Raw genomic sequence first — 18879 nt, 5'->3', positions numbered from 1 at the left:
TGATTAAATTGAATCATGCAATAAATCTTACAACAACATTCTGAGACAATGGACTGACATGTGCTCCCCAAATATGTGCTGTCTGATCTCCAGAACCAGTTAAAGCCAGTTCCTGGTTTGGATGGAATCTCATTGAGTTGACTGACCCCTGGTGACCAATGTATTGCAATAAACATTGATTGGTACCAATGCACCATATTCTTGCAGTGTTGTCTAAAATATAGATGTATATTTGTCATTATATTGGCAGATGTAGAGGTTTATTTATGGTTAGAGTATTTTTCCTAACTAAGATTCAAACCTGTATCTAATGGGAAATATGTACTCTTTCTATAAAAATTATTTTAATGCATTGTTAAACGGATATCTCATTTTGCCCTAAATATGCAGCTTGCCCTTAATAGGCAGCTGTCATTTGTTATATAGATCCAACAGAATTTAACTGTGTATTTGAACATCACATATAGTAAAATCATTTGATTCCAGTATGCAAAACATTTACCTTAGTTTTCATGTATTTTGTTTTTCAAAATAATCAATGTTTTGATAGAAACTAATTTTGAATCATGCTCGTTAGCTAGTAACCAAATTAGCAATAAGAAAAGCATTATTTTAGAAACAACAAGATTAACATTTAATATTGTATAAGTGTAGAGAAAAACCTGCTGAAGCTGTTCCCAGGACTGGTTGACTTGACCTTGACACGCTGACCTCCCACACACCATCTCTGTGACCTCTGTAACTTCTCACAACAGAATAATTAGGTGAAGGATTTCTAAAACTGGAAACAATTTTGCTGGTAGAAGCTTTGTAGGTTGTCTTTATCTTCTGTGATATTTGTGTAGCTGAAATTAGAATTCAAATAAATAGTAATAACTCAACTGTGTTAAAATGGTATATTTACAAATCAAAGTGCTTGTAAGCACTGGAGGCCTAGGGTAAAGATTGTTTTAATTTATCAGTGAGAAGTAACATAACACTTTGAACTATAAAGGAAGCTTTGGTTGTAGATGATTCGACTACAAAGGAAGATGACTCCAATTTTTTAATTTTTTAATATATATATGTTGTGTACAAGTTATCATTTTGTACAAATTATAATTTGTATTTTGACTGTACAAATTACAATTTGACGAAAATTCACTTATATGTCATACTATGAATTTTTGTGAAAAAGACTTGATACACACCATTGTTATTAAGTGACCATACAGTACATCTCATTTACAAAATATAAAATTGTTCTTTATCATTAGTTTGTGCAGGTTATTGAATTATGACATCGGTAATTGCATCTTTTGACTTTCACACTTATCTCTTCTCCAATACTTACTTTGGGGTCAATTGCTTTAATAAGTTGCCAAAACTAAATATCCTAGGATTTATCATTTACAATCTTTTATCCATTTACCCAAATGATGCAATAGTGTAAACATGGATGGCATTGTTGATCACAAGGAGAAATTTGTCCAAAACGTTCTGAACCTAGGTAGCAGGGAATAATGCACAAAAGAACATTGATTATGTGTACACCAAGGAAAATCATAATGTGCTTATAGTTAAATTGGGTAAGACACTGATATTGAAACACCGAATATTCTTGCAAGGAAGTGTGCACTGTGTGGGAAATAGATCCAAGACTAATATCTTACCGCAAAAACAACCAGTAACTATCATAACTTGTTGTTTTTGGTTAATGTCATTATACATATTCCTCTGTATGATCATGATGATTGTGTCCAAACCTGTCCTCGATAAATCTTATGCGTAATTGTTGAATCTGGAGATTTGGGTTACCAAATCGAAAAGCCAGTATAAATTTTAACAGGATATTTATCTATTAAAGTTAAACTTAAGCTCTGAAAGACACATGTTTATTCACAGCAACGGTCCTTGAGCTTCAACTTTCGCTATATGTGAAGCAGTTAAACAGACTTTAAACAGGTTGTCATGGGTTTCTTTCAAGTAAACGCATAGGCGGGTACAGACCTTTTTAATGTAAAAATGTGAAAGTCAAAAGACGTGTGCAATTCCCAATGCCATCGCAAACGAATGATAAAGAATTATTTTAGTATTTGATAAATATGGTGAATTGTGTGGTCATTCATTAGCAATTCTGTAGTGTGTATCAATGCTTTTTCCACCAAAATACATGTTATAAAATGTTGTACAAGTTATAAGTGAATTTTCGTCAAATTTTGTACAAACTGTAATTGTACAGGCCCTTTAGTACAAAATACAATTTGTACAAAGTCAAAATACAAATTATAATTTGTACATTTTTTTTGTACAAAATGATAACTTGTACACAACATATATATGTCATTTTTTGTACATAAATTTTTCAGTTTTCTTATTTGAATTGTTCTACATTAGATATTTCAGGGTCTTTTATAACTGACTGTGCAGTATGGGCTTTGGTCATTGTTGAAGGCCGTATGGTGACCAATAGTATTTAATTTGGTCTCTTGTGGAGAGTTGTCTAATTGGCAATCATACCACATCTTCTTTTTTATATATACAATGTTTAAGTTAGTTAAGTACATACTATTCAAAACTCATATCTTTTCTTTTTTCATAATTCATAGTGAAATTTATGTATCTGATTTGTATCACTAATTCAATATATTCAAGTTAAACCAGTTTGTGATATTTTATTACAATTCTACAGAAATGTTCCTTGTAGAGACAGTAGAGTGCCTCCCCATGCCTCAAGTTTAAGTCCTTATAATATACAAGATAATGGAGTGTGTGTCCTTTTTTAATATTGAGAAATGTGAACTTTTCAAAGAAAATAACAGAAGCATCTACAATAGAACACAATACCTCTTTTAGGTTTGCTGGCACCAAGATCTGGTGCATCCAGACTATCTGTTAATGTCTTTTCACTTTCAAGTCTTCTAGAACTTCTATTCTTTCACTTACTGTAAAATAATGGATCAAAATAGTAATAACTCAACTTTGTTTAAAGAATATATTTACAAATAAAAACCATTGATATTAAACCCAAACAGAGCTGTTCAAACAAATGGCAAGTGTCAGAAGTCAATACTTTTCTGGTGTTTAAGTAGCTTGGTTAAAGTGACTTAACTTTAATATTTACTTGAGTTCCTTTTAGACAATTTTAAATTCAATATTTTAATTCCTAATATTAACCCTTTCCTACATGATTTTATTTTTACATACTAGATTCGCATAGGATTCTTTCAATAAAAAAAAAAAATCATCAGGTTTAAAGTATTGATGCATTGTGAAAACAAATATTTCATCAATGAAATTAAATTCAGATATTTTCATGGATATCCTTTTCATATTGGATACAATTTTTTCTAAGTCTGATCCAGACATTTTGTAGTCAAAGCATTTCAACTGAGGTACTACACAGGCGTCAAAAGGGGTCATTATGGAGTAAAGGGGGTGGCGTCAAAGGCGTCAGTCATAATGGAGGAAAAAAAAGGATTTTTACATTCTCATCATTTTTGGTCATGGATGGATGGTTTTCTCATTTGGCAATCATACCATATATCATATATATTCGTTAGTTATATACTTGAATTTATTTCTGCCGTAAACTAAAATACTTTAACAAATCACAATTAAATATACCATTACAATAAACTTACATGCCTGGTTTTCTGCATACAAACTTTCAAATTCTTTTTCAATCTGACCGAACAAATTGTGAAGTTTTTCTCTAAAAAAAAGAGATTTTAAATGCATTCATATATCTGAAGAAAACTGGCTCCTTAATATAATTAACCTATTTCTGTACAATAAAAAGCAAGTCATTAAAGCATGCACTTATGGCCTAGTAGAATTTTAATATAACTTTCTGTAGTATTTTTATAATATGTATATTATTGAAGAATTTCATTTTTTTTTTACACCTGTAACTTATAACAGTTAGTGATCATTGTTGTAGGGTGATTGTACTGCAGTAAAATTGTTTACATATATTCCAGGTAAACTTCTCAATTCTGAATTTTTTAAATAAACCACTGTAATTAAATCTTTGAATATTGTTTTTCTTAGTACAAATATTGATTTTGTAAAATTAAAACCATAATAAATATTATTATTATATGGTTATACACATTTGTTATTTCAAGGTAAATATGTACTACAATCTGTCGATATTTTTATTTTGGCATTGCACAAGATTATGTTTTTTTCTGAAATCATCATGTAAGGGAAATAACTCATGTTAGGGTTTAAATAATTCATAGTTTCAGTCATGTAAGTATTTTGTAGATCTTATATTGCTGATCATGATATCTGATTATCTGTATCACTACAGCATATATTAAATCAATACAAATGAGTATTACACTGTGACCTTTCACTATAAGGCAACGGAGATACAAAGAAGCAAACTGTAATTACCTTTCAATGTCATACAAAAGTGGAAATTCAAAAAATCCAATGTGCCAATCTGCTTTCTTTACAAGTACATGTAGTTTATAAATCCTTACTACATGTAGGTAGATAGAAGTATTTGTATTGATTTAATATATGTTGTAATTGTATAATGATACAGAATATATCATGATCAGCAAAATACTTTTAAATGATCCCAATTATCAATTAACCCCTACAGGAGTTATTTCCCTTACATAATTGCCATTTATCTTAAAACTCTATAGTAAATAGCAAGAAACTGTAGCATGATAATTAAAGATCAATAGAAGATAGCTTTAAGAGTTCCAACATTCATCAAGTAATTAGTGATAATGAAATAATTCAACATACCTTTGTTCTGTAGGTAAGAACCCTTCGCATTCAGACTCATATCTACTCATTCCTGTCACATCAGTTCTCATTTGATGTCGTCTATTTCCTCGTTCCAGCTTCTGTTTTGCTTTGTTTGCATTATCTCCAGGCATGCTCAGTTCCAGATCATATATCTTTTACAAAGACGCAATCTTTTGTCTTCAATCTATATACTGTAATGAAATTAGTGAATAATGAATTACTTTTGGTGTCCGATTATTGTCCTAATCATATCCCCTGGAGTGAAATGTGTTGAAAAGTTCTCAATTATATCACAGAAGAAACTCATTCATTTCGAAGGTGAAATTAACAACACAAAAGAGTATGTAAATGACAGAAATGTCCTGTTCCAAGAATGAAATTGATCTTTAAAAGCTTAATTCTTCTAAGGGATAATTAAATCATCCTTGCAAAATAAATCTTATACTTAATTCTCAAAGAAACCAATAATTGATATATATCTACTGTGAAAACTTTTCTTCTTCAAACTCAGCAATAAGTATTGATTTCTTGATTCGTAAGTTTAACTAAGAGAAAAATCAAGTATCCAAATATAAGACTATTAAAAATACCCTGCACATAGCTTATCTATCATAGAAGAGGGGGGATAGGAGGGGTCTTGATCCCGAAATCCTGGACTTGAAAAAACGAAATCCAGAGGTCCCGAATTTAAATAAAGCAAATCCCAACATCCTGAAATCCGAAAAAAAGGATTCCCGGATCCCGAAAGGGTCAATCCCAAATCCCGAGCTTAAAAACACCCGATCCCGGAGTCCCGATAAAGGTTCTATCCCCCCTCATAGAACCAAAAGTTTCCAATATGTAATTAACCTAACAAATATTTAATCATTACCATAATTACATTTTCATCTTTCACCTGCATGTATACTTGTGCTCTATGACAGAAATATATAAACCTTTTTATTATGATTATGACAAATTGAAAAGAAAAAAATAGCTCTATTTCATGCAGTCATCTTTTAATTGCTTAAAGAACAAATGAAGAAACATATTACATTTTGTAGTTTACAAAATACAAATCTTAGTTCACTATCAGCAGGTGATATCAGTAATTATTTTATATAAAAAAGAAGATGAGGTATGATTGACAATGAGACAACTCTTCACAAGAGACCAAAATGACACAGAAACTAACAAATATAGGTCACTGTACGTCCTACAACAATGAGCAAAGCCCATACTGCATAGTCAACTATAAAAGGCCCTGAAAAAAACAATTCAAACAAGAAAAGCCTAATTTATGTAAAAAACAAGAATGTGTCCTCAGTACACGAATGCCCCACTCGCACTATCATTTTCTATGTTCAGTGGACCGTGAAATTGGGGTAAAATCTCTAATTTGGCATTAAAATTAGAAAGATCATATCATAGGGAACATGTGTACCAAGTTTGAAGTCGATTGGACTTCAACTTCATCAAAAACTACCTCGACCAAAAACTTTAACCTGAAGCGGGACAGACAGACGAACGAACGAAGGAACGAACGGACGGAAGGACGAACGGACGCACAGACCAGAAAACATAATGCCCCTCTACTATCGTAGGTGGGGCATAATAAATACACGGAAAACAAAATTGTAACACATTAATAACAAACAACCACTGAATTTCAGGCTCCTGACTTAGGACAGGCACATACATAGAGTTTATATAGCTCGGACAGATAGTTATATAAGCTGCTATTAGCATGATTTGTGCATCATGTAAAAGAATTTAGCAAATGTTATTGTTATATTAGCCCTGTATTAATGCCTCATAACCTACATTTTTGCACATGTATAGCAAATGTATAGGGCACACATACAGCATGGATTTAATCTTAAGATGAACTTTTAATTTCCCAGCGTTAAGATATTCAGTCAGAATTACAAGTATTTACTTTGACCCTCTGACAAAAATATAAAAATTTCAAAATATTTGAACCAATCGTTTTATCAGAAAAATTACACTGGTTATATAGCAGTTTGACAAACACTTATGTGTTCTCTTCTTTTCTATCATTCATACCCATGATTGTTTGACAAAATTACATTTATGTCATCTTTTTTTAAACGTGTGTACATTTGCTACTGTGCCAAACGATATTACATACTATAAATTACAATAAAAACTTAATCACTTTAAATAGTTTTCTGTTTTTATTTCAACTTCCTTTCACATGATCAAACTTTATTATTCAATTTCTATATCATTATTCACCATGTTCACTAGGAATCATTTATACACATTTGTAACTGTACTGAAAATGATATATTAGAAAGTAATATAATATGTATGTGACCAGTTATTTAGGGGATTAAGATCAACAAACCCAGCATGATGCATAATCTGGGGTAATTGACATCAGCATGATGTCTGATAAGACCACAGCTACAAAGTAGCTGAAAATTCGGGCTTATGTCTTAGAGTGTAGGTCTCAGATCACAATTGATTCCCTTTGTTCGTGGTCTAGGAATATACATGATATAGTTCCCAATCATTATATGGGGTATTTCTTCCCAAGTAATCTGTCTACTGTTTTCTTTGAAATGTTTACTATTTGAGTGGTCCTATCAGTTGCATATATATTTAAATAAGTAAAACATGTAGAAAAATGATTGTTGAAAGTGAAAGTAGTGATTTGGCCAAAATGAAAGTAGGGTAGAAATCAGCCTTCGTCATTTGTTCAAGATTCAAATCCTACCATTGGCATGCTAATAGGGCCCTCAAAAGAAAAAGCACTGATGGATTGTACTGGGACAAGCATATTTTATTAGAATAATAATGGTCTATAAGCAGTTAAATTTATTTCATGTTTGTGGCGGTGCAATTTTTTTAATTCAATTTGACTTTAACTAAAAAATGCATTGTAGCCAAGGGGAAGAATAATTGTGTTCTGAGGCCTGTAGCAGTTTGACAAACACTAATTTTGATCATTGAGAAGCTTAATATTCCCTTAACAACACAACGTAATTAAAACGTATAGCAGATTTTACAGAGTTATCTCCCTGTAGTGTTAGGTACCACCTTAAACATCATATTTTAGACAGTGAACTTTTTTGTTGCATCTTTTTTCCCTACATTTGTCATTTCTTAATGATTTTGTTATGGTCCGAAAAATAAATCTTCAGGCAAGTGTAGTTTACTTTTCATTGAATTTTGACAATGTTTACAAAAATTCAAACATTAAACATGTTATGAATAAACTTTTTAGCATACATGGCATAAGCAACAAATTAAGTATAACCAAATTTTCAGAATTAATTCTTTCTCCATAAGAAAACGTACATTTCCAGTATTCAAATATCATGAATATACATGTACAAATACCTGATACTGTACATAACATGTTAATCAGCAGTATAATCAGTGATAATAGCTTAAGAATAAACAAATCAATTTATTACAGAAAATGATCAGGTTATGCAATTAGTATACTGTAATTTGTATCATGTGTATTACATGTTATTATTGTATTTATTAAGCTTCTGTAATTTGCTGATAATTGTAACTAATATAAATAAACCCTAGTTTTTTTTAATACTTATCAAGAGAATATACCACTGATTTTACAAGTAAAAAAGTCCCAGCTTACCTGTTCATCCTGTCATACCTTTTATATTATTTATTTATTTTTTTCTATTTTCAAACAAATCATGTAAATGATATCCCTGCTTGCATATCATATAAAGTTATAAAGGGAAATAACTGAAAAATGGTAAAAGGGATGCTACACAAATTTTTTATTGATCTGAGTTTTGAAGTAATAAGCATGATAAGTATTGTGTTTAGATCTCCATTTGGTTGCGGCAAACTTAAGTTAGAGAGCGGAAATGAAGAATTCATCAATTTTATCTTTTGAAAAGGGAAATAACTCTAGAAAAGTCAAAGTGACACCTACAAAATTGATCTGTGTTTTGTGGTAATAAGCATTGTGTATAAGTTTCATATTAAATATTTGGTTGAGGCAAACTTAAGATAGAGAACAGAAACCAACTTTGGGACGTACAGAAGCACTGACGGACAACATGGACAAGGGTAAAACTTACCAGTAATACCCCTCCACTAAAGAGGGGGCATAAAAAATGCATATATAAATAAGTGAATTTAATGAGGATTTTTCAAAATCATACACCATATCAAGCTGGGACACCAATATAATCCCAAGAGCTCTGCTTGAGAGCTTATATGGGCATGATGGGTGTCTTGGGTTGATACAGTTGTGATATTGATAAAGGACATACACTATGACACATTGTACATGTATGTATTATCTATTTACATTTAATAAAATACAATCTACATGTACACCTATAAATCTGTTTAAAATGGTGTATGGTATACATGTAAAAAAGGTGAAAACAAAACATATACAGAAACAAAAATCAACTAGGAAATAACTCATGAATAAGTGAAAAGAATTAAAGTATCCGATATAAACAGAAATAGAAAAAAATATCACAACAAGGGGACATAACTCTCAAAGGGGATGATGAAGTCTTAGGCAGCCTCATATGGTAATACATTATGATGACGTCTACCTATTGTCCAGATAAGGTCATGATATCTTCAAAAACAACGAGGGGGGGGCCATGTCGAAATAAACCAATAAAAGGGAGATAATTTCTAAAGGGGATGATGAAATCCTACACAGCCTGGGAGCTCATCTGGTAGTACTTCATGATGAGGTCTACCAATGGTCCATATTTGGTCTTGATAACTCCAACAGAAACAAGGGGAGGCCATGTCAAACAAATGCTGGATGAAAAAAAAAACATGAGAAAAACAATAAGGTCTTTCCTCGCGTAGAGGAAAGACCTTAAATATCTATCCTTTAAAGACCCCTCTAAACATCTAATAGCTGGATAGAAATGACATGGCGTATAAGCTAAAACAAAAAATGTCTCTGGGTGGTCCAAGGACACATTTATCATCCTTTGGTGATTGTTGTCTACAAATATAGTCCCTACTGTGAACTGTGAATAACTTGGATTTTTAATTTGATACACTTTCCCAATTTATTTCTTGATATTAAATGCATGAAATATTAAGAAGGGGTATGAAATTACATGTTAAAAAAATTTAGGTGCTGAATCTTTGTTAAGTAGTGATTTGGTCCAATTCAAAAAGATCAAATTTTATTACGTCTGAAGCTGTCAAACTGGACGTCTGAAGCTGACAAACTGAATTTCAGGTCCCTTAACACAGAATTGTCAATAGTTTGAGTTAGAGCTGGTAGAAGTTTCTATAATTTTAATATTATTCGTCCCACTAGTAGCACACTACACTGTAAAAAAAAATTTAGAGATAGAGCAGGTGCAAATTTTTTAATTGTCTAAAATAAATGCACTATGAAATAACTGTGATCTCGGGTCAGGTGCTGGAATTTATAAAACTTTTCAAGTTGTAGTTTTGTTAGTAACCATGGTAACCACAAAATAATTTATTGAGTAACCACTGCCATTTTTGTCAAATAATGAAGTAGTAATGATGAACATTAATCAGTTAAAACAGAGATTTTGAGAACTATATTATAAAGGTTCATCAAATCCACAGGCACTTGTCTCAGAATTTTTTTTCCCTATATACCTTAAACAAGGGTATCCGGTCGTTCCGGCCCCAAACCGATCCGGCCCTAAGTCAAAACGGCCCAAAGTCGATCCGGCCCACGTCGATCCGGCCCCAAGTCAATCCGGCCCTATAATAAAATATGAATAAACTATATTCACTATATGGCAAATTTGAACTGTATAAACGGAATTTGCAAAAAGTGTTGATGATGGATGACAACAGGTAAGCGAAGTATTGAAGTACCAGTTAAACATGTTAAAGAACTACATGTATTTTAAATCGATACGAAACTGAGTGTTAGTTTAGTCTTAGATGCATGATTTTTTTATTAGTTGTTAGTGGCTTTGAACTATAGTTATTGTGTCTATTTGTACAGCAGCTCCAATGATATTTTAAAATGTGAAGATATTTTCAAAGTTGACTTTAAATGTCATGGCGATTTTTATTTTATTTACTTCTCACACAGAGTAGCTAAATAAATATTTACAGTCCAATGGAACCGTAAAAATTTAACTCATCATTAATGTCTTGTTCATGTTGTTTAACCAAATCATTAGTCTATAATTGGTTTGTTTATTCAATAATTGTCTGATGATTGTGAACTAAGGTACAATGTAATGCCAATCGTAATCACTTAATTCAATCAAGTCTTGATTAATTAAAGTTACGTTATCAACAAGGTCTTTGTAGTTTGATCTTTTGTTTGGTGTTTATATAATAATAACTAATTGTATTATTTTTTCAGGTAACATCAGAGGCTTCTATAACACATGTTACACTTGTTTTTCTTTTGTAATATCGAAAATAGTCAATTTATTTTTCTTAACATTGACAATACTTTGAATAGTTGTGTGTAGATAAAAAAAACAAGTAATATGAGTATCCATTATTCTTTATTGCAAGAAAATAACAAACCAATGACACTAAATGCACATGTAGGTCCCATAACCGTTGACACAAGGAAAAGCCATTGTGATATTAAAAACAAACACATTCTGTCTTCTCTTTTAGAAAGAACTACGCAAATCAAACAACATTTCTCAATTTTAGAATTTTAAGAACTTAAAAGAAAAACAAAATTTGTATGTATCAGCTTGGGGATCGGCCTGTACCGTTGTGTACAAATGTATGTAGCTATTTGTTATAACACAAGATAAAAGACGTATTGGATCACAGTCAGCATTTTATGTTTCCGCAAAAAAAAAGTCTACGTTTACGCAAAAAAAAAAGTCTACGTTTCCGGAAATTAATACCTTACTTTTCCGTGAAAATAGTAACCATTCCGGAAAAAATATATTAAAGATAATTAATCTGAGTACCTTGAACTTTGTCCTAATGAAACCTGCAACAACCATTGATTGTAGTAGCATGAAATTTTTGTAAGAGCAGTATGCATTGCGCATTTAAAGTCAATTTATCTACCTCGGGCTGGAGATTTAGTCTTCCGGTTGTGCACAAATCAATAAGCAGATCCCACATTTTGATAAAAAGTGGAAGTAACACAAACACAAGAGGACTGAAGTTGCCATTTTACACCCTTGTATGGAATAGTTAACCGTGCCATCCATGCAAATATCAGTTATTTCATTACATAGACAATCATAGACATTTCAAGTTGGCAAAACACGAAAATATAACGATTTCGACATATCATCTTTCACTAAGGTGAAACTTTCATATTTTGTTTTACTTCTAGTATATTGTAGATAGAAGATCAGAACCCTTTTTGTATGATAATAGGAAATGAATAATTTATCTAACATATATATACATGTATATACATACAGGTTGATGTCTGAATTCTTTTATAAACGTTTTAATATAATTATACTCAATCTTGAAAACTTGTAATAAAAACACAATCAACCTAGTTTTCTTATGCTCATCTAAAGAAAATATTTTTCAAAGGCTTTTTTATTTTACCGTACACCGTACACCTTTTACATTATAATAAAAAAAATCATAAACATTTATGAATTACAATTAATATATATCTTTTTATTTTTATTCCTTATAAATATATTTTTTATTGGGGCCGGATCGACGTGGGACCAGTGTTCTCCCCAGGATTTTTGGATAGCACCAGGGTAACGCGTGACGAAATGAATTTTACAGTATTTTGTGTCGCTTTGCGTCGCTTATTTTTTTTCTTGTTACTTTTTGTCATTACCTGTTTGCCTTTGTTTTGTTTACTGTGGAACTGTGTTGTAGGACTTTGGGTCAGAAAATTATTGGTAGAAAAAGTAAATTAATAAACAGTTTGTATACTTTAATATCTTTGAAGAATAAATAAAAGAAAGCACAATTAGTCTTTAAGCTAAAGTCACTTCTTATATTTTGATCAAGCCATTTTGTCCCGATACTTGTAGTTACACTACACATTCCCCATAACAATGAACTTTGAACAAGATTTTTGATACAGAACCTTCAGTAAATTAAAAGCTATTTTCCATAGTTTTAGATCTGATTCTTTTAGACAACAACAAATTTGTTTTTATGATTAATACTTTGTTACAGACATGGAGAGTACTTTAAAAGAGTTTTCTATTCACAAGGTTCATCCCTAGCTTTAGTCCTGCGTGGGAATGTATTAGAGTTGTGGCAGTAGGCTTTTTAGACCTGTTACAGTCAATAATTAATAACATCGTATAAATTACCTATTTATTATAATATGTCTGTGCATCAATAATGGTATGATTCTCAAAAATAATTTGCAAAACATTTTTGTTGGTATGTTCTAAGAATGTTTTCATCCTTAATGTAACATTCTAATATAATTTTGCATTCAATTTGTACTTTATTTTTATTTGCAATGAGAAATTATATGTGAGGAGCATTTATTTGTAATTAGCAAAATCAGGGGAAGTAACTCCACAATTAATTCCTAAAAGGCAAATTATTTTGACTTGAGACTGGCGTAATAGGGTTCATTAACAAATGTCTGCTTGTCCCTCACAAGTCTGTTATTTAAATTATGATCTCTTAATTAATTAAAACACAAAAGAATCATGTACATCGATTAAATCCAATCATCAAGGTTAACCTCAACAGGTAAATCGATCACGTGGTGTAAACAATCATCTTGTCAATACTGGATTAAACTGGTTAGAACTGGTCAATTTTGATGTAAAGTTGAAGTCATCTGAAACTTTACCGATTTTAATACGATTTTTTACCGAAAACTTTAGCACCACGGAAAAAAATTATACATCGCGGCAAGAACGATACCACCGCGGCAGAAAATTATACATCGCGGCAAGAACGATACCACCGCGGCAGAAAATTATACATCGCGGGCCCGTGGTCCTTTAAGGGCCTGGGGAGAACACTGGGGACGGATCGACTTGGGCCGGATCGACGTGGGGCCGGATCGACCCGAAAGCGAAAACAAATTTCTGAGACAAGTGCCTGTGATCAAAACCTTTCAGCAAATATTGCCGTATTTATAGTCCAAATAATTATGACGTCTTGGAAGGCTATTATAATTTTTTTCTTTGACGCCTTACATCAAAGAAAAAAATTATAATAGCCTTCCAAGACGTCATAATTATTTGGACTACCGTATTTACTATTAACACCACAAATTTCACTCAGAGTACAGACAACCAGTGCACCTGCAAAGGTTTTGGAGCATGACTGGACCTAGATATATAAAAGATAATTGCATTTTAAGTTTCATAAATTTTACATCAAAAACTTCACTGGATGTTGCTACATGTATAATTTCTGTATTCATTTTTTTGGGGGCTGTGTCCAACCAAACGCGCTGGTGCCAAAAATGAACAAAAACACCCTCTACCTGAATTAACGACTATAACCATTATTAGACTTTCATAAATCTTCCTTAAAGATAAAACTTACGCATAAACAGATAAATAAGTAGATCGAAAATTTTGACATTTTAACTTCCGGTGAAAAATAATATAAATTTGGAAACAAGTTCGTATAACTACGGTTATAATACGCATATTGTCATAGTTTTAGTTCAGCTGCCAGGCCGTTGCAACTGAGCATGTGAAACCTGAGACTATTAGAATAACAAGTGTTAAAGTAGTCTCAGGTGAAACATATAAATCTTAGACAATAGAAACATCATTCTAGTGTTCAGTGTTTTAAAAAAAATCAAGTTGAGTCATATAAAAAAAAATCGTACCTCTCATATTTAAAAGCCACTGATTGGGATACATTACAGACTTAATTTGAAAATAAATGTTGGTACTTTTTTTATTTGTTTATCATTATCCTGATTTCCATACATATTTTAAACGCCAAAGTGTCAAAAGACTGAAAATTGAAATAGTAATGTTGTTTTATAAATTAATATCAAAACAGATCACAGACGAATACAAATTAACAAATGATATGAGGATATATAAGCATAATGCGAAATTTTTAATATATTTTTGAGTACACAGGGGCGTAGCTAGGTATTCAGTCAACTGTAGGCACCAATCGGCAGGGGGTCTGGGCAGAGGCCTGGTAGGGAGTTCACTGAGGGACGGAAAACGGTTTTCAGCGTAAAAAAATGTACAAAAAATCAAATTTACTTATTCATTTAATTACTTTATTTAACAGTCTGTTTAATCATGATAATTATAATATACAAGATGAAAAGTTCGAAGAATTATGAATTTTGTACCATAATATCAGACTGGGGAATTAGATAACGCAGTACAATTGGAAATATATATAAAAAAAAATTTACAATATGCATTGCCCAGCGTAGATCAGCGTATGGACTATACATTGTATATCCCTTTAACATGTTTAATTAAGCAGTACACCCTGTTTGGTATTATCATATCTAATTCCGTTCTGATTGATATATACGTTTAACTACAATAGTACATATTGACGATCCTTCATTAAAAAAATAGGCACGTAAACACTGATATTACTATATATATATTAAAACAATCCTTTTGGCTAAACATCAACCATCAATCTTTTGAATCTTAAAACTTCACCCTAGCCACACAAACACATACACACAAAGTCGATGCCTAAGAGAATTCAAGAAATTCGTATTTCTTTATATCCTCTACTGTAAAATCCGTACCTGCTAAGGAATTTGAATAATTGTTGGCTGGCCATTAATATACGCAGATCTGAGAGTACTCAAAATTACTGGAAGCCAGTTAATTGATTGATTTTTAAACATCCAGTGTTAAATATCTATGCAAGTTCATGACAAAAAAAAACAAAACAATAAATACAACTTGGAGCTAGGACCTGTAATATGTGTCGTCCAGGACGAAAGTCTGAAAATAAAAAAATGCCATGCATTGGAAAATGAGGGACTATTGGATAGGAGCCGAAATTTTGCCTTTCAGTAGACCAACTACGAACTCCTTAAAGAGTTGCATTCTCTCTACAACCATCGGATTTAATGTCCCCATTCTGACCAGACGTGATTGCGTATTTATACATCCTGCACAGCCAAACGGACGACCAACATTGGCAAGTCGGGTGAAGACATAGTGGAAAGCTAGTTGAAAACTAACAGCAACTAATTAAAAAACTCATATGTCTAAGTTGAGGTTCATTCAGGTTTTTGTTGATAGAAGTGAAATGATCTGAACCAAAGTCCTAGTTTATAGTTTCTATATAAGGTAAAATCGTAAAAACATTCAATTCTATCCAATATTCCATTCACTAGTGTACACGTCACATGTCATTCGATAATTAAAGAGTTTTAACAGTTTCAATGGCTTTCATCTACAGATAACGTTGTTTATTATTTTTGTACACATATTTTTGTATTGTACACATTAGATTGCTAGAAATCTTAAATTTTGGTTAAACTAGGTTATATTCGGTTATATAGGTTAGTTTTTATATGTGCAAGTTGCTTTTTGCCAGTTAAATTTGTTTTGTATATGCGTTTCAGTTTATATTCAGTCAGTCCATGAAACATGTGAAAGCTCAGGGCTTATGTTTGTATTAGGTTTTATACATGCCGAATTAACATCGTTCAATGTCTATACCGAGATTACCAAAGCAGAGGCGGATTTAGGGGACAGAACAAAGTGGTCGATTATAGGGAATTGCTGAAGCATGACTGTAGCAGGCCTCCTCTTAGGCAGTCAGCCCCCCTTCCCCTAATGAACATTTCTGGATCCGCCACTGTATCATGCATTTGTGGAAGGGTGAAATTTCAATGGTTTGTATGTATATAGTTTTAACTTTCAGAATTGTACTTTGATCTATATGATGTTATGGTTTTCTGTATAATAAAATTTCATTGGAACGTATTTATTGGATTTGTTTACTTATTTACAGAATAGAATCTTATGTCAATAATAAAAGAATAAACCATGCTGTTTTGTTTATCTTTATATGCTAACTAAGGTGAAGACGATCAGATTCGTCTTATTGGTAACAATAACAACAAATAAATATTTATTAATTTACAGGACGTTGTCGGCGTTGGCGTCTTCGTCGACGATCTGAAGCAATTGGTTTCCAGACAATATCTTGACAATAAGTGTATGAATCTTTATGAAATTGTACCACAAGCTATATATGGTTCCATATCACAAAAAAAAGGTTGGGATATATTTTTGGGATAATTGTCCTAATTGCTTAGGAATAAGAGATAAAGATGGAGCAACAAACACATTTTTTTATTGTTTCAGGACATTAAACTGTGTATCATAGATCTCAATGAAATAGTAACGGTCCTTACAGACAAGGTTGTATACTCAAAAGGAAGGTTGGGATTGATGTATGGGGGTTAAGGGCCAAATCGTTCATGAAATAAGAGCCAAATTCAAGGATTTTCTGGTTCAGTTCTGACATTAACTTGAGTAAAAGTCTATGGAGGTATTTGAAATTGTCCGATATGGTTCCATACCTAAAAGGTCCTAAAACAGAAGGTTGCAATTGATTTGTTAGGGTTATGGCCCGAACTGTTTAGGAAGCACAATACTTTTCTAATAATTTGTATAAATTGTATATTTCTTGACCAATTTTAATGTTGATTAATTCAAAGTCTTGATGATTTTCAGGGTTATGAATCTAGCCGTGTATTTAAATTTTGGATTTTGAGCCCTGTTTAAAATTGATCCACGTTAAGGTCCAAAAGGCCCAAAATTATAATTTGTTTGATTTCATCAGGGACTTTCTATACTAGTTAGTATAGAAAGTCCCTTATTTCATAAAAAAAATATTTAGGAGATTCGATGATATGCCAAATCATACCGCGCTTGTAGTTATTTTTTTTATTTTGATTTCCAAATTGATACACGTGGATTAAGGTCCAAAGAGCACAAAATATTTAGTTTGATATCAACACAAATTGAATATAGGACCATATACGGAATTATTTGATATGCTAAATCTGACTGTGTATTAAGATTACGATTACGGATTTTGTGCCCCGTTATTAAAGGAATTCAAATATAGGTCTTATGAGTCCAAAATTGAACAAATTAAGAGCTCAGTGCACAATACTAGTAAATAGGAATTGTAAGTAAAATCGTGGTAAAATCACAGTTAAAAGTATATACACTGAGCATCAAATAATATTTCAGAAGAAAATTATGTAGTTTGACTATTCATTATTAAATATTTTGAAAAATAATCAAGGTAAGTTTTTTTTAAAGTTTTTTTTTTAAGAAAAATGTTTTATTGAGGAATGATATTTTGGAAATTTTTTTTTTTTTTCATTTTTTTTTTGTAAATGTTTTGAAGAACTTCGTGGAAAGTTTGTTGGTATTCTTATATGCCTCGCCTGTTTGCAGAAAATTACGAGAAAAGAAATCAATTTGATGGACAGCAACATTGCAACAATTTAAAGTAGCTGTTCGACCCAAGGGTCAGGGCCTTGAAATAGTCATCAAACGTTTGTACTGAAATTAATGCTATTTTACAGAAATTATCATTTATCTTTCGCAAGTTGTTCCTATCAAACTGGGTTAATCAGAAAACTTAATAATTGTTGACGCATCCCCCTCCCTCTTATCCCACTACCGTCGCCCAACGAAAAACAATACCTATGTCATGTATTAACACAAACAACGTTTGAGAAAGGTCGTGTAATAAAAATGAGGAGACCGTGAATCTTTGACAAAGAAAATCTTGAATATATATATAATTTTTTCAGAGACAAGTTCCAGTGGACCGTGCACCATTATTGCTGTTTTTTTTTCAATCAAAATAGAGGATCTAAATGCGTGTGTTGCTCACTTAGGTCTAGGTGCATTTACAACAGGCGACAGTATGCACCATATTGTGGATTAGCCAATGATTAGAATTCATGACAAACATCTCTTTTTTGTAGATCTTTATTGTATCGTGATCATGTTTTTTAAGTAGTTTCTCGTCTTTCTAAATAGTTTTTTTTAACAATGTAAAATGAAAATGAGAGCACGGTCAGAGGCGGACCTAGGGGGGGGGGGGGGGGGGGGGGGGGGGGGGGGCTAGATACGCCAGTGACGGTCAAATAAAACATATCAGACAGACATGTACACCCTCCGAAGTATCTTATTTGAAAAAGATCAAACCACAAGAACTAAAAATTGACAAACAAACCAT

At 31.9% G+C, this 18879-nt stretch overlaps 2 protein-coding genes across 3 annotated transcripts; both read right to left on the bottom strand.

Moving 5' to 3' along the window:
- Window positions 1–31: 31 nt before the first annotated feature.
- LOC139507152 (WD repeat-containing protein 37-like) lies at window positions 32–14301 on the bottom strand (the record flags this gene model as incomplete). 2 transcript variants are annotated; one of them, XM_071295657.1, is given in 6 exon segments in its annotated part: window positions 32–213; window positions 663–845; window positions 2827–2924; window positions 3624–3694; window positions 4750–4943; window positions 14203–14301. In XM_071295657.1, a coding segment is annotated over 1 exon segment (102 nt), but the record flags the coding sequence as incomplete, so codon positions are not given.
- On the bottom strand, window positions 628–4883 carry LOC139507149 (WD repeat-containing protein 37-like). Its single transcript, XM_071295655.1, has 3 exons — window positions 4750–4883; window positions 3624–3694; window positions 628–845 (listed from the first exon to the last, which is right to left on the bottom strand). The coding sequence occupies exons 1-3, from the start codon at window positions 4881–4883 to the stop codon at window positions 628–630; spliced, it is 423 nt and encodes a 140-aa protein (XP_071151756.1).
- Window positions 14302–18879: the final 4578 nt, after the last annotated feature.

The sequence above is a fragment of the Mytilus edulis genome, unplaced genomic scaffold (assembly GCF_963676685.1).
Source record: "Mytilus edulis unplaced genomic scaffold, xbMytEdul2.2 SCAFFOLD_730, whole genome shotgun sequence".
NCBI lineage: Eukaryota > Metazoa > Mollusca > Bivalvia > Mytilida > Mytilidae > Mytilus > Mytilus edulis.
Note: the sequence above shows the minus strand (reverse complement) of the source record. Positions and strands in the feature narration are given on the sequence as shown.